The sequence below is a fragment of the Seriola aureovittata genome, chromosome 19 (genome assembly GCF_021018895.1).
Source record: "Seriola aureovittata isolate HTS-2021-v1 ecotype China chromosome 19, ASM2101889v1, whole genome shotgun sequence".
Classification (NCBI taxonomy): Eukaryota; Metazoa; Chordata; class Actinopteri; order Carangiformes; family Carangidae; genus Seriola; species Seriola aureovittata.
In genome coordinates this window covers 20,729,882-20,752,413 of record NC_079382.1, presented here as the reverse complement: position 1 = coordinate 20,752,413, position 22,532 = coordinate 20,729,882, and the positions used below count along the sequence as shown (strand labels likewise).

Below are 22,532 nucleotides of genomic sequence, written 5' to 3'. Positions count from 1 at the left end.
CATCTGTTTGATGGTTTCAGCTTCACAGTTTTAGATTTATCCCTTAGAATTATAGTTTACAGGATGAGATTGATGTTATTTTATATTTTTCTTGTCAACAAATTACATGAAAAAAACAACTTTTTAGTTTTCGGTCCAGTCAATATTTTCTGACTTCACCACCATGTCTTGGCACCCATCCCCAAAGCCATTAGTTCCTACTTAGATGTAGAAAAGTCATAAATATACACTTTAAAATGAAAACTTCTGGAAGTTTGTGATGTCACAACAAAGGAGTCATTGCTCACAACCATGCCCCAAGCCCCGCCCACCTGGACCCACCATCCAACCTTGCAGGATTTGGTTTCTCTGAGTGTTTTACCTGAAATCTGCTATATTTTTGTTGGATCACTCAGAAAACAGTAAAATATGGAAACTATTAAAAAAGATGTTTCGAAATCTCTAAAAACAGCTGTGAATTTTAGCAAATGTTGCTCAAACAGTAATGAATAGCACATTTGTTGCTCTAGTGATAAAAGCAGGATGGTGTATGAGGGACTGACTCAAAATAAACAATGGAGGTCAGTAGTTTTAATCTTTCATGGGATTCCCCAACAATAAAGATTATAACCAGCCTTATTCTTTCAAGTGTCGGTTGACCCGACTACAAAAAAAACACATTTTAAGTATCTAGCCAAATTCTGAACTAGGATCTGTTTCTGAGATTTCTGCCAACCAATAACCCAATAAAATGTGGAGTTGAATGAATATCATTCATGGGACCCAGAGCTTTGATAGAGGACATTTAAAAAAATGTAATAATCTCCTTCTATAAACACTACACTGATTATTCTGGGTAATCCACAGAAAATGCTGTCAGCAATTTTAAAGGAACTGTTTCTTAAGTAGAAAGCAGTTCCTTTGCTGTATCGAGCTGGAGGCAAAAATCATAGATTCAAATACCACTGGAGATAGGTGATGGACTGCATTCAAATATGGGTGAATTGACTCTTTGAAAGTCACCACGGTTAGCAAAGCTGAAGCTACTTATTTCTTAAATTCAAACCAATATAAATTGAGGATACTGCAAGTGACACTAATCTTGATTTAGATCTGATACAGTGTTCACTGATTTGCTGTTTAGTTCCACTTTTAGGGTTAACTTCCTGAACCGGCTGTGTAGCATTACTTTTAGCACCGCAGCAGGAGCATTAGCCTAAATTTTCAGTATAACTTAATCAGCGTCTGACTTTGATCTTAGCTGTGCACAGTCGAGCAGGCCTGCGTTTCCTTCGGGCTTTCCCTGCTTAGAGGGCAAAGCTGCGTGCCCTCCAACATAGTGTAAGGGAATGCTAATCTTGTCTTTGTTTCTCATGGAAAGCTACTTATCTCCTGCTAAGCACAGGTACCTCAGCTGAATGGGCCGATTGTCTGTATGTGTGGAGTGCAGCAGCAAGCCAGACAGAGTCATTCCAAATATGTGTGGGGTGGAGGGAGGATCCAGCGCAATATGACATCAGGTTCTTTAACTGTTTAAAAAACTCTCTTCTTAAGCTTCATTGTAACCATGTCCTAGTGCCCCCCCCCCCCCTTCTTCTACCCAAGACCACTGGAGGTGTTGGTGTTCGAAATGAGCTTGTTTGAAAGGGGGCTTGACATTGAGAAATTCTTATCTCCGTCCCGTGAAGAGATTTTCACCACCACCTCGGTTCTTTTCCTTTTCTTTTGTGGGGTTCTGCAACTGTGTCCCGGAGTTGGGTAGGCGCCGTGCCTCTCATAAATGGGAGATTAACATGTCTGCAGGCAAAAAAAAAAAAAAAAAAAAAACGCAGCTTCTGAGCATCTCTTTCTTTTATTGGTAAAAAAAAAAGAAAAGAAGAATTAAAGCGGTGCAATGTGCTATGAGGAAAAAAGAAAAGCACACCTGCTGCTACTGTTGTTGTTCCTGTGATCAGACTGAAAAACAAAATGTGTTTGGATGTGAATCATTAAAAGTATAAGACGCAGGAATTTACACTTTAGATCATGCAAAGCTATAGATAAAATGTAAGCAAGCGCCACAGTAGGCTTAAAGCTGGAGTATGGGACATTCAAGCCCTTTGCCAAATGATTTCATACAAAGCCTATTGGCGCCCGGTAAATCTCTCTGTCTTTTGCTGTTTTAAATCTGGTGTCTATGGCGACATTCCTTCGCTAGCCCACTGGTAGCGATGTATTTCACGTCAACCAGTAATGATTGGTTGCCAGAGGAGAAGAGGGAGCAACCAAATCGACAAAGACAGAATAGAAATAAGAAAAATCTGAAAAAAGTTTCTGATGCTTTATCCATGTTGAGGCGGCATCAGGCCATTGCAGCAACAGTTCCCCACAGAATCACTTCCTCTTTGGCAATTTCAGCTATTGTAAGCTTTTATTCTGAAAAGTTCTGACAGGAAGTTCCAAAGGTTCTGTTGCCCTCTTTAAAAACCTAAAATAGCGGACATACGATGTGTGATACTGACCAGTTCAGTAAATCAGACAAACATCTAATATGTGACTGTGAGCCACAGTGCCACATGTGAACAGTAATGATGTTAATTCCAGCTGCATTTTTATCAATCAATATCTTAAATTAACCTTTAATTATGTTCTGGCCGCCATCTAATGGATTGTTAAATAGAAATTGAGACCAACCTTACTTACCGAACCCTGATCGAGAAAAGAAAGCGATCGATGGTGAGGACAAAGAATGTTTGAGAACACTATTTGTGTAATTGCTCTCATTGCCAGAAGGGGGAGACAAACATTCCGCACTGCAGCTTTAAGAAATAACTCGATTTCTCCAAAAAACCTTTGCTACAAAAAGTCCACACATCACCTGCAGGATGAGATCAGCTGAGCTGTTCTTTGGCCTTTCAAGTAAAAGAAATATACTCAGCTAGAATTTTTTTTTTTTTCCCCAGGTCTGCCCGCCTGTGTTGCTCTGAAATTACTCACAAGATGTACTGCCTCTTGCATTGCAGGGGAAAACACCAGCAGGCTTTAGTCCATAAAAGCGATGCAGCCATAGTTCAGCATGCATAAAATGCCAGTAAACACAGCCTGATGAATGTCCACACCAGGGCCAATTTATTGAGGCAAAGAACATAAGTCACATCTAATAAAAGCAACACACATACGCCCGAGGCTACATTAATGCATAAGAAATAAGCTCTGTGTGAGCTATTGACATCCTTCTCTATAATCGTGAGGCACGGTCATGGTCCTAATCGTATGCCCTGAAAGTAAAACTGAAAAACATAACGCAGGAGTTGGGTTTTTTAAATAGCATTTCATGGTTGTCTGAACAGCCAACTAAACACAGGGCATTTTGAAATAGCTGACAGAGGATGTTTATGGCAGTATTAACATTGGATTGCAGTGCAATAGAAGTGATCAGACAAGACTGAGGGAGAATATGCCTTGGTGGTTCTTTTTGTTTACTTTACAGGTAGCTCTGGATAATGGGGATATTTTGCTTGGTACCAACTGAAATGCGACCATGGCACTTTTGACATTAGGCAAATTTCTTTCCAAGCTGCAACAACATTTAACATATGAGCACGGACAAAAACAGAGAATAGAAACTAGATTTTGACACGGGACCTTTTAAAGCCAGGGCTCAGTGAGGAAGACCCACTTTCATGCTCCTGTCACTGTCGTGCTTTATGGTCCATATTCCCAAATTAGCACATCTAGCTGACACACATTAAAGCTGCTGAGGGCCTGGGGCAGTTGTGCCCTCTGCATGGTTGGTAATCCAGTCCTGCATCTGAAAGTTTGCTTCTTTAAAAATAAAAAATAAAAATAGTGTGCTAAAATATTCTTAAGTCAAGGTTCACCAGTTCCAGAGCCAGAAACACAAGTAATGTATTGCAAAAAAGTAGCATTTTAGCATTGGTGCCAAAACTCTGTAATCTCTCTGTAACTGACACCTGAATACAGAAAATAATATAGATATAAGAACGTTTCAAATAATACCAAACCTCAGGAGGGCAGCTCAGCCCTGGGTGTCAGAATCAGACGGAGACGGAGGAAAAAGACACTAGGAGGTAGCATACTTATAAAAACACAGCTGACAGCCTCCTCATTGTACCATGCCTGTGTTTAGAGATGATATTTAAAATCCGATCGGACCGGCAGCGGTAAGCGTTTTATGGAAAGAAAGCAATGGTGTTTTTTTTTTTTTTTTTTTTTTAAAAAAGAAATAAGAAAATAAACTGTTTCCTTTATCACGCTTGACCCGCTCCACCTGGCATTCATCAGCGACGGGGGCCTGCATGTTGGTCCTGTCTGCTGCTCTCCTCCCTCTGCCTCTTTTATCACTCTAATGGGGTGCTATCTCCAGGCTGCTCTCTCCGGGTCTCTGCAGCCCTGCTCGGCTCCCTTCAGCGTGCATTCTTTCCACATCCATCCCGACACATGGGCGGATTTAACACATAATCAGGCCGGACGGGAGGGCAGCCCGAGAAGGGGAGGAGGCGGCCCGGCACTGACAGGACTCATCATGCTAGGACCGTGGAGACAGAAAGGCCCACACTAGTCAATCTCATTCTGGCTCTGGCAGAGGGAATCTCCCACATTCCCACACAGCAGCTCACTCTGACCCCCGTCTGCAGCAATATTGAGACAGATGGGGAGAAACTCAATATCCCAGCTGCCCCGCTTGGACCAGCCAGTCCCCTCCGTGCTGAGTAGTAATAAGGATTGTAACCTTGATTGGATTTGTGGGTTGTAAGCAAGCAAAGACACTCAGTGTCCAGTTTTTTCAAGACAGGTAATCGTCAGAGGTTTTTTGTTACTTGCACCACACAATACTCAAGTCTCACTACCAATACCAAAACAATACTTTACTGCCTGAATACTAAAGCCATGTGTTTCCCATACATTGTTTATTTGTAGCTGCCAAATGGGCACAATCTTATTTCAACAGAGAAGACAGTTAACATAGCTGCTTGTCAATATCGTACAAGTGCATAACATTAAAGGTGCTACATGTACGTTTTTGCTACATAGCTAACGCTAGCATTAACAGCTTTTTGTTTACCAGTTTCATTCCTTTACTCACCAAGCGCACAGTCTCCGGTGGTTGAAGTTAATGCCAATTTTAACTCTTGTTTTCCTTCCTATTTCTACCACTTCTTTTGTTCTGCTGAAGTTAGCATGCTAACCACTTAGCCCCAGCCTGTCCCATCTTGTAATGCTGCTTTGTAGTGAGTCATTGTAGCAGTCAGAGGGCGTATTCTAACTTCTTGTCTTGACGACGGCTTAAGCTCTTGCAAAGCGAACATCAAAACCACCACCACCACCCGCTTCCTGCAAGAAAACATGTACGGAAACAGAGAAAACTTACGTAAACAATATATAAAAACATACATATATACATATATAGACAGTCTGGACCAGAGATATTGGTGTGTGAGGAAACACTCCGATCAGTGTGATTAGCTATCCAGTTAATTAGTTTTGAATATTTCCAGGCTTCAACCAGAGCTGCTGTGGCAGCTGAAGTGGCAAGAGAGAGAGAGTCAGGGAGGGAGAGCTGCAGCTAATGATGAGAGAGATGTAGGAGAGGAGGAGGAGAGGAGGACAGCGGCCAACACGATGCTGTGGGAGAGCCAGCCAGGGCAAAAGCAACAGGCGAGATTGAGCTGTATAAATAGTTCAGTTATTTATTTGTCACAAAGTACTTTGACATACTCGGTCAGGCTCGGAAGTTGACAGGTCTTGATACTTGATCCATTTCAGTCGGAAACTTAAAAAAGTATTGAGTTTCACAAACCAGAACAAAAAAAAAAAAGGGGGGCAAATCTGGAATTTGATCTGTCATCAAAGCTGCAAGATTTAAGATGGTGTCAAGTTGTGGGAACTCGGATAGAAACCTTGATTAATAACTCAGTATTGTAGGGCTGAATGATACGCAAAATATTTTTGGAAGATATTGCGATTGCGAGATGAGTCACGATTTTAGTTGTAATGGTCATTTTTCATTTCATTTTCATCATTTTCATTTATTTTTCATTTTTGGTCTGTTGTGTCACATTTGACCTTTATCAAAAGAATTGCAGCTCTTGTGATTTGGCCATATTGCCATTTCGATAATATTTAGATGAATTGTTCAGGCCTACTGCACAGCGTCATCTTCAACATGGGTCTCCAGGATTCAACCATTTCCTGGTCGTATTCAGTACTTTTACAGTTTTATATTCTGTATGCTGTGGATGTATTTTGGTTGGTGCTTTACATTATTAACCAGCCCCAGCGAACACACACAGAACTAGAAAACTCCTGTGTGCCCCTGTATCTCACCTGGTAGAGAATGTACCACAAACATGGCAGAGTCCCGACGCTGGAGGCCTTGGGTTCGAATCCAGCCTGCGCCCTTTGCTGCATCTCATCCCCTCTCTCTCTCTCTCTCTCCCTCTCTCTCTCTCCCCTGCATTGCTCATATCTCTCTCTACTTTATTTTTTAAGTAATAATCATAATGAAAAAAAAAACAGAAATGCTGAAAAAATAATAATAATGAAAAAGGAAAAAAAAATGAAAGGGCAAATTTGGAATCCTATCTGTCAGCAAATGCAAAGCTTAAAGAGAGAGGGGGAAAAAAGAGCCGTGGTGTCACTCTCAGACAAGGAAAATAATTATTTTCTATTTTGGCCAGGGAGGGATATGTCAGGCTGTCGCATAAGGAGCCCCCACCCCCACCCTCGCCGTCCCCCCTCCCTCCCTCTCCGTCCCTCACCCGGAGTGTCATGACACTGCCAAAGCGTGAGAGAAACTGGATGTAATTCAAGAATGTCAAGAAGCTCAGCTCGGAGGAAAGAGAAATAAACCGAGATCTTACAAACATACCGAAAATCCGTTTTCCTCCCTTCCTTTTGTGTCTGTGTATGTATGTCTGCATAAGATAAGGAGACTTTGTTTTATTCTCCGGGCCAGTGTGCGCTGTGATTGAGACACTACAGTCACAGGAGCGTTTGATTATCTCTATCCCACTGCTCCGAGGACCCCTCTCTCTCTCTCTCTCTCTCTCTCTCTCTCTCTCTCTCTCTCTTTCTTTCTCCTTTCTCATGCTCCTCTTCCTCTCTCTGTATAAAATTGCTGACTCCAGCTTACCCCCCCCCCCCCCACGCATCACTGAATGAAAGTGCTTGACCACTGGAAAGGAAATTACAGATGCTGGTTCTGTAGCTTGCCGAGGAGCTGGCTGGACTGTAAGACATGTATTTTTTTTCTAAGTTTTTGTTGTTTTGTTTCTGCTTAACCTCAGCCCACTTCTCCAAGGGCCGACTAATTTCTCAACCGTCGTAAATAAGCCGGCTGTTGTGTCTGCTGCTGAGCTTTTTTTTTTTTTAGCCGCCCGTATCAACAAGCGCAAGCCATTAGTCGCTCTTTATCTGTGCCTGAAGAAGACTAGGCTTAGATATAAATGGGTCCCTTTTTTCACACTTACACACTTCGTCCTTTCTAATGCGATAACACATTGGACTGTACGCAAGCCTCCTTGTCAAAGTCAGCGCAGGTTGTAAAGATTCTGAGGGTTTTCGCACAATGTCTTAACATGTTTGTGCGTCACTGTTTGCCAGTAAGGTGTCAGTCATTTTGTCAGTGAAGAGGCAACTGGATAAACAGACTTGTGTGTAATTGCTTTTGTAGATATTTCCATCCAGAAGGAAAGTGTTGCTGCGGGGACAGCTGACAAAGAGCCTCTCACTCACTATCGGCCACATCTCGGTGTCTCAGACTAAAGAGTGTCTCTTCGGCATCTGGTGCCAGGGAACATGGAACTCGCCGGCAGCGAGTCAGTGTGCAGTCGCTGGGACAGGAATGCTAGGCCGTGAATGCTGTGTTTGTACTTGTCACTCAATGCACTGCCAGTGGTTTGGAGAGCTGCAGAAACACTTACGTGCCCGTGTCATACAGGCGTTCGATTTTTGAGGCCTCATTTGACGCCTTGTTGCCTCTGTAAACATTTCTGGGTGCCAAAGCCGGTCGGACGCGCTGATAAACACATGAGCTGCCACTAAAGAAATGATGGAAAATGAACTGGGCTTTGCTTCTGAGCATGAATTGAAGGATAAGTGCAAGTAATTACCAAAAAAGTCCAGTGGTGCAAGAAACGCAGGCAGTCAAATAGGTTATAAATAAGCTAGCAGTTACATTAGCATCAGTGCCAACACAGACCATTAACATTATCTCTGTTCTTTCCTGTCCAATTGCTGTTGTAAGCCAACATTGATGTATAAATTACTATAGATAGCATGCCACTTCCTCCATGTACTTCTCAAGAAATGTATTTTGAAATAAAGTTAGTAAAAGGCCTTTACTTTGAAACCAAGTGTTTAGATTTAGCAAAACTCTGCCCAGTAACTCAAAATTAAGCTAGCTTAGCTTGTTGCTAAATATGGTGTAAAACACTAACCAGCTGGCCGTGGTCCAGAGGGCCACGTTCTCTCAGCCACTGGACGTGGTAGAGAAAAAGTGGCCCTCTGGGATAGAAATACCCCCTTTAAATTAAATTACAAGATATAGACATTATGTTCACATTTTGCTCTGCGATCACCGAAACACATTTCCAGGAGTGGTTCAGAAATGGTTCAGAAAATGAGAAGTGATATTACATCTTTTTTAAGATGAAATTCTCGCAATTTGGCCAAAAAAAAAAATGCTAGAATGGCTTTTGCAGTTTATTTTCTGTTTGTAAGGAAAAAGTTGGAGCCACACACAAGTGGTATGGAGAAAAATGCAGCTTGAAGCTTGAACAAAACATCTTCTCTTAAATATATATTTAACTTGCACAAACATTATCTTAATGAGTTTTATACAGAGAAGTTTACAGCTTTTATATTTGGGAAAAAATATAACTGGTGTTGGATCAGTACATGGTATCAGCGTATCCTGAGTTTGTGTATTGGAATCAGTATTAAAGTAGAAAAGTGAAGTGGTAATAAACTGGACATATTCCTTAAAGTGTTTATTTTTGAAAGCGCTCCCCTCCCAGCCTCTGCACTCATCTTAATCTGCACTGTGGACCCTCTCGTTTGCTGGAGTGGTGGCTGCGGTGAAGATAGCCCAGGTCCCTGCCAGGTCTTTCCCCCTCCGCACATCGGCCACCCAGCAGATGCGCTCTCAGAAGCCCAAAGGCAAACAGACTCGATGGCTTATCAGAATGTTTAAACAGCATGACATGGTGGGAGAAAGCAGCGTCTCAGCCAATCTTTAACCTGCTGGAGAAAGCCCTTCAGTGTCATTATCAACATCCATGGGGGAATGTTTACACACTTATCAGATACCGCGGACAGACACGGTTTACTTTACTGTTTGTCGAACATTATCACTCATCAGAACTGCACATACAGTAAAAAAAAAAAAAAAGAACCAGCTAAATACGATGAGTAAGCACGTGTAGGCTTGTATATGTTTTGCCTGGTCAGCATTCAAGTCCACTGCTCGCAGCTTCCTTGTGGCTCTGTTTTCAATTACTACTTCAAAAAATAGGTAAAGAAAGATTAGAGATAAAATCATGTGTCTTTTCCTCTTGGGGGGAAAAAAAGTTCTTGTTTCATGAAGCTGTGGCAGTGCGATAAATGGAGACTGGCAGGGCTTTGTTGTAGCTGAAATGGGATACCCTGATCCTCGGCTTCCTCTTCATGCTGCTCTGGAAGTGTTAAAATGAGAAAACTCAGATTCCTCTACGCTTCTTATCCCTGACCTGTCACAAGAGGTGGTGGTCAAATTACGTAAAATAAAAAACAGCAGAACAGAACTTAGAGCTGTAATGGCGAGAAATGAAAACGAAAATCATTGCTCATTTCCCTCCAGTGGCTCATGAAAAATGCATTTTTTGTATAATTTGATGGTTTGTATGAAGAGCTACTTAGTGTTTTAGAAAATCATGTGGCCTAGATTGCAGTTTTGCACCAGGCTTACGTAGCTCTGCTTTGCACACACAGCCGGTCACTGTGGATTAGCTGACTTCAAGGCTAAAATAGCCAGACCCAGAATAGACATTTTACTCCTTGCAAGTATTTAAAGGTCCCATATTGTATAAAGGTAGATTTTCATGTCTTTTATGATTATAGATCAGGTCTAGGTTCTATATTAATACTGTGAAATTATCAAAGCCTCAGTCCACAGAGAAATGCACACAGCCTGTATTCAGAAACTGAGCCTTAAAACCAGCCGTCAGGACTTCTGGAACTTTGTGATGTCACAACAAAGCAGTCACCAAGCCCCGCCCACCTGGACCCATCATCCAACCCTTGCAGGATGTGGTTTGTCTGAGTGTTTACCTGAAATCTACTATAATTTTATTGGATCATTCAGAAAACAGTCAATGAATCAGAATGTCTTTGTCATTACTTCCTGTCTCTCAGACAGTCATGAGTCTTTCTTGATTAGTCATATCAGTCTTGGGTCTGTATACATTCTTGGTCAAAGGTAAAATGTAGAAATGATCCACATGCTTGTGGTGGATATGTGGTCTTATCTCTGTGCTCTACAGAGGAATGTTTCCTCTCAGAGATAAGGCATGTTATAAACAAAGCCGGCCCCCTTTACTGACTGGAGGATTCGTCAGAATTAAAAATAGCGTTATTTTCCCCTCAAAAATAAGAGCTTGTAGTTTATCCCTGGGCGTATGCTTCGACATGACACTGTTTCATGGCTCAGCCTGCTTGATGAAGCCCGAGGGGGGCAGGTTCATTCAAATCACTGGCTGCTTCGTGATGAGAACACAATGGTTTGTTCTGTCATGCCCTCCTTATAATGGGAATTCAGGTGTGAAGTGAAGACTCTTTCAGGCTGTGTTTGCGCAGGACTAATATCACCCCGAGACATTCAGTGATTTGTTGTAACTGCTGAGATCATCAGTGGATATAATCCTGTGTGAACCCGGCTCAGCTGGGGTTTACTAAATAAAAATTGCTGTGAGATTTCCCAGGTACCTGTTGAATTTAATGGTGGTTATCTTTTGTTTTTTTTTTGTTTTTTTTTTAATATCAGCACGGCTGTATTAACACATTAGATAACCCATTGGTACAAATGAGCTGGAGGCCCCACTGACTCCCGACTCCTTGACTAGAACTGATGGAACACTGTCTGGCCACAGATTTGCAGTCGGCTTGATATTCAATAATATTAGATATTGTATATGATGAATATATATAATATCACAATATTCAACATCTATATTCTGTATAACAGTATAATATGGGGATTCCATGCAATTTATCATATATCACAATATTGGATATTATTGAATATTATGATATTCAGTATTATCTGATATTATCAATATTTCTTAGTCATTTTCATTACATTTAGATTTTACACAATCTGTTGAGTCAGACCTTGATTTCACTGTTTGTTTACATTGTGCTTTACCATGTGAAAAATAAAACTTTGAACTGTTTATTGGCAGCATCACTTATAGCTGGATCATAAAATACAGTAGTATAATTATATATTATAAAATATATATATATCGCAATATTCAATATTTTTTATAATATCGAAAACTTATTTATTTTTTGCAGTTTTGCAGTCCCTCAAGTCTGACCCTCATTTCACTGCTTTGCTTTCACAATACCTGTGTCATATAAATCTTTGTGGCAGCATCGCTACACCTGAAACATAGAATACAATAATATAATTTATATTATTTTTAAAAATTCCCAAAAGCATTAAAAAAAAATCAAAACAAAGTGAACTGAAATTTCATTTGGGGGCGACTGATCAACTGTATCAGATCCCATATTGTACCGTTTGTGCAAACAGGGTTTATAACTTCATGTTTTTGTCTTTGCCGTCCTCTCTTTCCTGTGACCTTACTCTTTTTTTTTTTTTTTTTTTTTATCTTTCCTCCACAGCATGCGGTCGTGGTTTCTACAAGTCTTCTTCCCAGGACCTTCAGTGCTCTCGCTGCCCAGCGCACAGCTTCAACGACCGTGAGGGCTCCTGGCGCTGCGACTGCGAGGACGGTTACTACCGAGCGCTCTCTGACCCTCCATCTGTGGCCTGCACAAGTAAGTCTGCCATGCCGTTGCTAGGTAAACACAGCGCAGACCACTTGCCAGGATCTGTATTTAAACAGTCGCACATGTGAGAGAGGGGGGGGGAAAAAAAACACACACATACACACATTCTGGTTCCCCTGGCCCGACCTGTTCAGTCAGTCTGCCGTGGTCTCATGAAAGCCCCAGATGTGTTCCACAGCAGTTCGTCTGCCTCCCAGTATGTCATTATAATTATGTTTGCAGGCTTGCATGTCTGTTTTCTGTCTTAGCCGGTTGCTAATGATGAGAGGAGCAATTTGCCATTTCCCGTCTGAAAGATTGCAATTACAGTCAGCGGCAGCAGCCCAGGCAGCACCCTGCGTCTTCATTTGCCCTGGCTAGTGTAACAGTTATGTGACAGCCATCGATGGCTTATTTACACAGGCCCTGGGGGTGTTCAGTCTGACGGGTGCGGCCCATTTGCTTCCAAATCCATTAGAAAACATATATTTTATTTCAAGCTGCTTCTGGATGTTTTTTTTTTTTGTCGTTTTTTTTTGTTAGAGGCACCCAATGTTATAGCACCCTGCTTTATCTGGAGGTCAACAGCCCCCCCTAAACACAATCTCTGCACCTTATCTGTGTGACTTCATTCTGCTGATAATGTATCACAAGACTCCCGGATCGGCCCCGCTGGCCAGATATACACTTATGTCATTCTCTTTATTTTTGATGTCTCTGTTAAGAGGAGCAGATAAATTCATATTCACAGATTGTGGTCATTTATTTTGTACCATTTTCTGTTGATTTGAAAAAAAAAAAACGAACAAAACAGATAATGTATATGCTGGAAAATAAGCATGCCTGGTTCACATCCTGAGCGGTGCCGCTTTTTCCCCTGAAGACCCAAAGTAGGCCAAGTCACAATCTCTAATGTGTGTGTGTGTGTGTGTGTGTGTGTGTGTGTGTGTGTGAGAGACAGAGAGAGGGTGAAATGTTATGCAAGTAGCATAATTTTGTACGGCTGCATTGGGTTGTCTATGCATTAAATCTAGAGAATGAAAGACAGGATTACACAGATTGCAGTTTGGATTTGCTGTTGTAAAGTATTGAGTGTCTGTAAAGCGAGTGTGTTGAGCAACATCTCTTGTCTATTTCTTGCCCTGAAGCCATTTCACCATGTCCTCAGTGCACAGGTGTGTTCATGCCGCCAGATGTGTGCATGAATTATTTGGCAGAAGCCTTAAATGTTTGCACCTTTTTATATAGATTTCTTTTTTCTTTTTTTTTTAAATTCCACTCTCGAGGAAGAATAATTATATTTCTGGTGGCTGTAGGTTTGTGATATAAGGGATTATATATTAACAGCAGAAAAAAAATTTAATTAAAACACAGGGTGAGATAAAAGGACGCAAGAAAAAAGTGTTAAGATTATATCTTGTGTAAGAAAGTTATCTATCTCCTATTATTAATGTGCTATGATTTCCCAACACCATTATCTATCTTCAAAACACCAGCCCCCTGTTTTGCATTTTTAGCTGCCTGTGTGCTTGATAAATTCGGAAGCAATGTTCTTCGTATTAGTCTTAGTCTGTGTACATCACCTGAACTGTCCACAGATTCAGCCATTTTGTTTTTGTTCCAGCGCTAACATGGTCACAGCGGCCACATACTACACACTTATTCTAATTATGGTTTGAGCCTAGAGTGTGTCCACTGTGGGAAACTGACAAAACAAGTCAACCTGAAGTGCTGGTATAAAGACTATAATCACATTTTATTCTGCAAGTTGATGGACACAACTGCCTCAATTTAAGGAGCTATACTTACAAAAAGAAAAGAATAGTGGACTGTGGTGGGAACACTGTGGCTACAGCGCCAATAACAAATATATGAAGTCATGAATCATCAACACAACCCGCTGCTGGGGTCGTCCATTTAAAAGGCTGGTGTACTTAAGCTGCCGCAGAAAGCTCCTGGTTTATTGGGTGACAACTGGTTCGTGTTAATTGATTGAATGGCAGGTATTGACAGGTACATATACAGAGCAGGGAACAGGGTGGGGTGGGGAGGGAGATCAATAGGGGCCCAAAGCTTATTTTCACCTTCAGCCCCCCCCCCCCCCCCCCCCCCTCTATTGTGTTAATTCCGCCATGGTCATTTCCTGCTAGTAGAAAACAGGAAGTATTGAGCCTTTTCTTTGGTTTCCTGCGAACAACTTGAAGATATCACGAGCACATTTAAACTGAGACCAGGTAAAAGACTCATTTTCAAGGTTCAAATTAAAAGTTGGTTTTGCTGCTATAGTCGTTCCCAGTCTGGTCTGAGCAGGAGCATGTGGTGGCTATTGTTGTGTTTACCTGTGGTGTGGCTGACATTACTAAATCAGCTGACTTTATGAATCTCCTCCACTTGTGTTACTTTTACGCTACATTTAGCATTAACATTTAAATGGAAGTAAACATACTGAATAAAGGCTTCCTTAGTCTGAGTCTGCATGGACCGTCCTCAGTGTTAGCACACCCACTGTGCATACGCCAGACAAGTAAACTGGACGCTTCATGCTCCATATATATCTACTGTTCATATCGTTGGTCTCAAGTATTCCTATCAAGTGTGGCTGTGTAGAATGTGTCTGTTTTACGCATACCCCTGATTGCAGTATGAGTAGAAGCGTGTCCGCAGCGTCGTATCCATCCAAGGGCATGGGGGTTGAACTGACCTTTAGTCAGGCTTCCAAAGAATGAAGCAATCGACACTAGGAAAATAAAGGAGATTATCCCATACAAGTTACGTAGTCTTGCTTTAGGGGAGCAGGCACTCAAGAATCACAGATGGAAGCATTATGAAATTCAAAAATGACTAGTGTCTCCAGAAGGAAATCAGTGAGCTCAATTTGTTCACATTCCTTACCAAACCGAAATCTCGTCTGTTTGACTCCATTCCCGTCACCCGTCCGACACAAACAAGGACATAACTCAGGCTAAGCATAACTGAGGCCCGCCGCTGACCACAAACCACCAATCTCTCTGCGTAGCACATAAGCAACCATACAGATCTTATTCTAAAAGACAGCTCCATTACTCACTTCTCCAACCATCCTAATCGGATGTTAATGCTGCTCTCGAACGTCTACCACTGATCAAGGGAAGGACACACATGCAGCGGTTAGAAGAGGAGAAAAGTTCCCTCTTCTTTGCAGTGTCCTCTGGCTGTTCCCTTCTGGGTAATCACCTTGGCCAAGTAGCGCAGTAATTACTGAAGCTGGCTAATGCACACTTTCCATTATTCATTTTCATTAACTCCGGGTCTACACTTGACGACCCCATACCATTATATGTAAATATGTATTTTTAACTTGTATGAATAGCTTCCTCCGTCCTCCTCATTCACCCACTGCAATTTCTGTACGTGCATTTCCTCATTCATTGCCGGATTAAGTCGGTGTGACCAATAGTCACTGTGATTTCCTTTTTTCAAGCCTTACCCAGACCAGGAAAGAATAGTAATTGAAAATGAATTTGCACTGCCTGAACAAATAGCTTGATTGACAGGTTTTTTTTTAAATAGGGGTTTGTAAAGCTACCATATTGTAGGCCTTAGCAAAACAGTGAGATGGATCTCTGGCACACACAGATTAAGAATGTGTCTATGAGGATTTGAGAGGAAATGAGATGAAGATGTAATGTGGGGACATGAAAAGCCAAAATCCGTGCTGAATAAAGATGAGGGAAGAAGTTCCAAAAACACAGTTACAAATACGTTGTTTCCCAAGTGCTATGTGTTGAGAGGGGGCGGACAGAAGAAATGCTTTTGTCTGACGAATGTTTGTCCATGCCATTCATATGCAAAGTTGTGAGAAAATGAGATACATACAGGGGGAACGGCTATGAGGAGGCATTTTTACCAGAGCCGGGGCACAGAGTGGAGTTGTTGACAGGTTGGGGAGTGGCCATCAATCATGCAACAGCTGTGAGCGGTGCTGGTGCAAGCGAGGGGCTGAGAGGAGCAGTTGCGAGTGGTCGTCTCCTCCTCCCAAACCCCCACCGCCCTAAAAATGTGCCACCTCAACAAGTTGATATCCGTCACAGGGTCCATCCTGCCTGGAGTGGCTGGGGGAGTGGAGGAGGGCTGCAGAATGTTGCCACCAGATATCAGAAGTAGGGAACGCAGATGGCTGAGAGTAGGCACGGTGTTCAGACCCCCCCTCCCTCCTTCAATTCACCATTGTCCATCTCAAGTTTCATGGTAGATATTGTCACATGGTAAACATCACCCAACCCTAATCAGAACTCATGTTAAGATTATTATTATAATTATTAAATACAGGTGTAATCGACCTGTGTCTTATATTTATTTCAGTCTATAAACTATACTCTCCACAGTTTTTGTATTAAAAATTGTATTTTTATCAACAATTTTGGGTGCATTCAGTTTCAATCTTTTTCAATAATCTGTTTTTTTTTTTGTTTTTTTTTTTTACAATTTTTCTGATTTTTCTGCCCAGGTTTATGCCCTAAAAGACCTTGTTGAAGTAAAGTCAGCGTGACCCCAGATTTCACAAGTTACTTTGGTCAGGGCTGGATCTACCAACAGGGACGCCTGGCACGAAAATTAGCCATGGGCACCTTTTAAAAATCTAAAAGTCTGTTATTGTATAAAGGTAGATGTCCATGTGTAGTGTGATTATAAAGCAGGTCTAGCTTCTATATTAATACTGTGAAAGCCTCAGTCCACAGAGAAATGCACACAGCCTGTATTCAGAAACTGAGTCTTAAAACCAGCCGTCAGGAATTCTGTAACTTTGTGATGTCACAACAAAGCAGTCACCGTTCTCAGCCATGGCCCAAGCCCCGCCCACCCTAACCCCAGTGTTTACCTGAAATCTGCTTTATTTTTATTGGATCATTCAGAAAACAGTCAGCCAATCAGAGGAGAGTCTCAGAGCCTCCGTTCTTCTTATTGGCTCACCGACCTGTTGCTACCAGAGCTCCAGAGAGAAGCCTGAGAGAGGAGATGTAAAACTACATTGAGATGGTTCTTAAAACCACAAATTTATCTTCTTATGGATGTCAAAACGCCAAATAAAATATGGGACCTTTAAGAAAATAAACTATAAAGACATTTGTCAGTCTTTAGTTTGGATGCAATAATTGGAAATGTTGCTGATCAAAACATCAAGCCTCTTTGCCCCAGTCATGCTCATGCACTTCTCTTGCCCATATTGTAATTAGCTGAGGCCATGCAAACAGGAGCCGCATACAAGGATAACCAAGAGTTTATATTAAGACATCACACTCACAAGGCTTTGATCATCGTTCTAAGACTGATTGTTTCACTGACATGACAAAAGAGGCCGAGCTCCATGTAGCACAATGCTTTCATCAGCAATGCTCGAAGCTAATGCAGCTGAAGCACACAAAAATGTTTGTATTGTTCTAACAAAGTCTTTCTTAGTGATGGCTCACTTTATTTTATTTATTTATTTTTATACCATCATACACTCTCTAGAGAAATTGAATTTCCGATTGCAGCACACATCTTGTGCGAGTGGCAAATCCAATATTGAATTCAGCGCGTTGTTGAAGTAGTATTGAAATTTTAGTCATAATGGCAACAGCAGTCAGAAACCCTTCAGCTAAAATGAAAAAAAAAAAAACCAAAAAGAACTCATCTTCTTCAAGCTTTCCTTCTCCTCTTCAGCATGGCTTCCGCTCATACAGGTTCTGCTGCAGCCACATCATTAGAGGCGAGGTCACGGGGTCACAACACACATTTGTAGAGCGAGGATTACCTCATGGGCGATTTGAATACCACTCACCCCTGCCGCCCCTCTCCCCACAGTTCCCCAATTAGAGCACAGCCTGCTAATAGGCTGCGGAGAGTTAAGGCAGCCCTTAGCACATCTCGAGGCCGATAAGCGCCGGATTCTTCTCTCCTAAGCTTGGATTTAGTCAGGTCTCGCAACTCAACAAAGAGTGGAGATGGGCTTTGAGAAATGACCTAAAAACGATCTGCTGCTCTACCATGTTTTCTATATGGTAGATTATTAGATGTAGCGGTTACCTCGGTGCAGTTGAAGGCCTTTTTTTTTTTTTTACGCCACGAAATTACAGATTCTGCTTTAAATCTGTGCAATGTTAGCATGCAAATGATTCAGCAGGCAACTTGAACTGTGCATGCACATATTCCATATTTATGCCCAACAAAAATACTCTCTCACACACACATACACTCACGCTCGCTCATGCTTGGTCACAGTGGCAGCGTTGGAGGGAAGCTAGCAAGTGATTGAGACATTTCAGGCTGTGGGGGCTGGCGGGCTAATCCGTGAAATGAAACTTGACTGGGAGGAGGGGTGAGAGGAGCGAACACGAAAGATAAGACAGAGAGGGGGAGTGAGAGGGGGAAAAAAGAGTAAAAAGGAAGAGGGAGAACGACAAGCCCTTGAGCTATGAGGATGAGCAGACAGACAGACAGTGGAGGGCTCAGGATGCGGTGCAAATCTGCGCTGCAGGTGAATTGGGGGCAGAGAAGTTTCGTATTCCTGAGTTCAGACGGAGACTATTCGGAGAAACAAAGAGACGCCAAGGTAGAAGAAGAAGAAAAGGGAGCTGAGGGGTTCAGCGTGCTTCAAACAAACTGGGTAGCGTGATGTGTGTCATCTTACCATATCTGAAGGGAAAAGTGTGTATGCCATTTACAAGTGGCCACACTTGTGGCTGGGTAAAAGGTTTGCCTCCGTAGCTTTCTCCCACTGCCTTCATCTCTCTCCAAGAACTTCTTTGTAGTCTTCGCTTTCAGACAGTCGTCGAGACGCAATGTTTTCAGTCTCTAAGACAAACCGACGTCGAAACATATACTGATGTCTCTGAAGGAAGAAACACAAAACTCGCAGGGTTGTGTGCATCTGAAAAAAAAACCAAAGACAAAAGACAAAGGTCAGTCAGGTCCACGAACAGTCTAATCTCATTTCCTTTCGTCTCTTGCTGCTGTGAAATCACCACTTTGATCTGTGGCACCTGAGACTCAAATGAGAGTGGCACAAGCGAAATGAGGTGTTATCAGCGTTATAAGCGTGGCCATAGAAATGGAAAAATAAAAGATCTGTGAGGTTTGGACTTAGTAATGGGAGGTGTGTTCCCGTGTGCGTATGTGTCGAGGCGCACCTTGCCTTTGTCCGCGAGGAAGATTGAGAGCAACGGGTCGAGTGTCAGTGCCAAGGCTGAAGTCGAGTGGCGCTATCAGCAGTCACTCCTCTCCACTTCACCTGCCACAGGTGGCTCTTTCATCTTCCCAGTCCACAGTCTGTCTCTTATCTCGCCCGATAATCATGAATATGGATGTCTCCGCCGAGCCCTCGGTTCTAATGGGTGGAACACGGAAAAACAACTAAGTGCCGTATTAATGAATATTGTGATAGAAGTTTTGGCTCTATGCATATGCATGACCTATTTTGTTAGTTAATGTGACAAATTTAATGAGTTGAGAGGTCCCTCCCCGAGATTCCCTCAAAGAATATTTCCTGAGAGCAGTTTAAATCTCCCAGAAATGAAGAAGTTCTCCACAACGTTCATAAACAAAGAATACAAGTCATATAATCTTTACTGTGTTTGGGGGGAAGGGGGTTTATTTATATCAGCATATGGGTCATAAAAGCCAACAGGCTGGAATTTGAAAGATGAAAGCAGCCATTTGTTATTCATTGTTTTATGAGATGAGCTAATCTCCTCGCCATTACGTGAACGTTTACAGGCGATCGGTCTGTGGTCGTGTTCACGTTTGATGCCATAGATCGTAGTTGTTATTATATGTCAAGTGAAACTGTATATGGCAGTTACAGGAAGGTGATAATCCAGATTTAAATCTCGTGCATAAATTCTGCGGGTCAGCCAGGCTTTGAGTCTTTTTTTTTTTTTTTTGGTAGGCATTAACTTTTAGTGTCCTGCTGTCCACATGATATACCTTTTCCAAGAAAAACCAGTAAAGACGCTGCCTCCAGCTGGGGGATGGTTGTATATTTTTGGAGAACAGGAAGACTTAGAGATAGGCCGTTTGTGGCTTTTGACTCCCTGCTAAGCATTTGTCCCACCATGTAATCATGTCTCAGTCATTTCCATAGCAGCTGCAGATTTTATGCTGTTAACAGTCGCTATGTAAACAAAGCCTTCAGACCATCTGGATGAATCAGTGGCTATATTTGCATGCACGACTACACTGTTAAAAAGCATTATGTTGTTTCAAAATTAAAATATGAAAAATGGGGCTGCCTTAAGGCGACACTAATCACCGTTTATATGTTAAAGTTCCTATGTTTTTATATGTTTGTTATCTGAGTGACGCATGGCCAGGCCAACCGCAGGTAACAGATTGGATGCCTACTACCGTTGCTTGGAAAAACTCACCAGTAAATGCAACTGGCGATTGTCAGTCAGAGCTGAAATGAGCCAAACAGATGGTCAAATTGAGTGAAATGCTGCCGGTATTCCAGACAAAACATAAACGTTAGCCACTGGTTCACTGATATTACTCTCCTTAGAAAGGCTGTGCAGTGATATATTGGCGTCCATCTTGTAGCTTGCTAGCTGAAGGACAGAGTGGCCGCTTGGTGTTGTGTTGTTACTAAAGTTACAGCAGCAAAAAAAGTTAGTTGTGGGTACAGTTGTGACATCACAAAATTAAGGAAGTCCTGATGGCTCGTTTTAACATAATGATACGTAAGGTATGAATCATAATTCCCATATACACAATTAAACAGTGACAAATATACAGTATATATGTGTGTATATATAACAATGACATAAAAACTGTGGTGCACTGTGGTGCTGTCGTACTCTGACTTTGAAATTATTCTTCCTTTGAAACTCTGGGCTCCACTGCTTGATTTCACAGCCTCGTTACACTGACCTTGGTGCCTGCCAAAGCTGACTTCCTTTCTGTGTACCTGTACCATTTTTTTCCCTGGATCTGAGTCTTATTATAATTGAGTGTCAGTGTTTGGCTCTAGGGCTAGACCTGGCATGTCCCGTAGTGTTTTTTTTTCTTTCTCAGAGAACAGAGAAAGCACAGATCCAGTCAATGCACAGTCTTGGCTGTCACTTTCCTTGGCACTCAGTTATTTAATTCTGTTTCCTCCGTGTCCACCTCTGACAGGACCTCCCTCGGCACCACAGAACCTAGTCTACAACATCAACCAGACCACCGTTAGCCTGGAGTGGAGCCCACCGGCCGACACGGGCGGGCGCAACGACGTCAGCTACAGGGTCGTATGCCGCCGCTGCAGCTGGGAACCCGAGGAGTGCGTACCGTGCGGGCCGAATGTGGGATACTCTCCCTCACAGTCAGGATTAGTGGACACTTATGTGACCGTCATGGACCTGCTTGCCCACGCCAACTACACTTTCGAGGTGGAGGCTGTCAATGGGGTGTCGGACCTGAGCCGCACGCAGAGGCTGTTTGCGGCAGTTAGCATCGCTACTGGTCAAGCAGGTAAGGACTATTACATCAGTGTTTTGTTTTTTTTAATAATGTTGATAATGCAATTTTCTCCCAATGTTCTGTGGGATGCACTTTTTGATTGAACTACTGTGTGATCTTCTGAACTTTTCTGGATATTCGCAAAGTTTGTTTCAGTTTGTTTGCTATACTTTTTTTAGTTTTCCCATCCCCTGCGAACCCAGATCCCTACAGCGTTTTGTTGTAGAGCGTTGACTTGTGGCATGTGGTTTGTATCTATTTGTGTTTTTGTTTCTTCCGGTTTCTTTCAGTTTCAGTTCTTTCAGACATAGTTCAACATCTTTTTGAAAATACAATTATTTACAATCTTTCCGCGAGTTAGATGAGAAGAGTGATACCAATCTGATGTCAGTGCGTTAAGTCCGGAGCTGGAGCCAAGAATCGATTAGCCTAGCATTAACTGGAAATAGAAAGAAACAGCTAGCCTTGCTCTTCTCAGTGTTCAAAAATACACTTACCAACTCATCTAAAGCCTACTTTTTAGACTTACATTATTTTTGGTGTGTTCCAAACACAAACCAAACAGTGGGAAAAATGCCAATTTGTGCCTAGCAACCAGTAGTATAACCTAAGATGCTAAACTGTTTAACAAGAAATGCAATGCTTTACTCTGGTTACATTACAAGGTAAAACAGGTTCAACCTTGTTAATTACATTTACATTTACTCATTTGACAGATGCTTTTATCCAAAGTAACTTTTTAGAGGTGCTAGCTACTAAGTTAGGATCACCTGGCTGCAGTTTTGGACTTAACACACAAGACAATAGGTTGATTGGAGATTGAGAAAAGTGACTTTTCTTAAAGATGAAGTCAGTATTTGGCTCACACCAGTAAATGCACAGCTTACAGGTTGTAGGTTATCCTATATGATAGTATGGGACTCAACTTTTGCTCCAGCTGAGTGAGCCTTAGACATTAGCAACATGGTGATTGACAGTTTAATTTTAAAAACCTCTCATATGCAAACTATGGTAATGATTCCCCATTAGCATTAATGATCATAGTCTGATATGATCCATAA

General features: G+C 42.0%; 1 protein-coding gene across 9 annotated transcripts in view; it reads left to right on the top strand.

Moving 5' to 3' along the window:
* Positions 1-22,532, top strand: part of epha7 (eph receptor A7) — a 94,367-nt gene that overhangs the window by 12,326 nt on the left and 59,509 nt on the right. For 8 of the 9 annotated variants that reach the window (XM_056404979.1, XM_056404981.1, XM_056404978.1 and 5 more), the window contains exons 4-5: positions 11,869-12,024; positions 21,148-21,483. In XM_056404979.1, the coding sequence (XP_056260954.1) occupies positions 11,869-12,024; positions 21,148-21,483 (492 nt within the window). Of the gene's footprint in view, positions 1-6,659; positions 7,037-11,868; positions 12,025-21,147; positions 21,484-22,532 lie in introns of those variants that run through there. The other variant, XM_056404986.1, reaches the window with a different exon arrangement.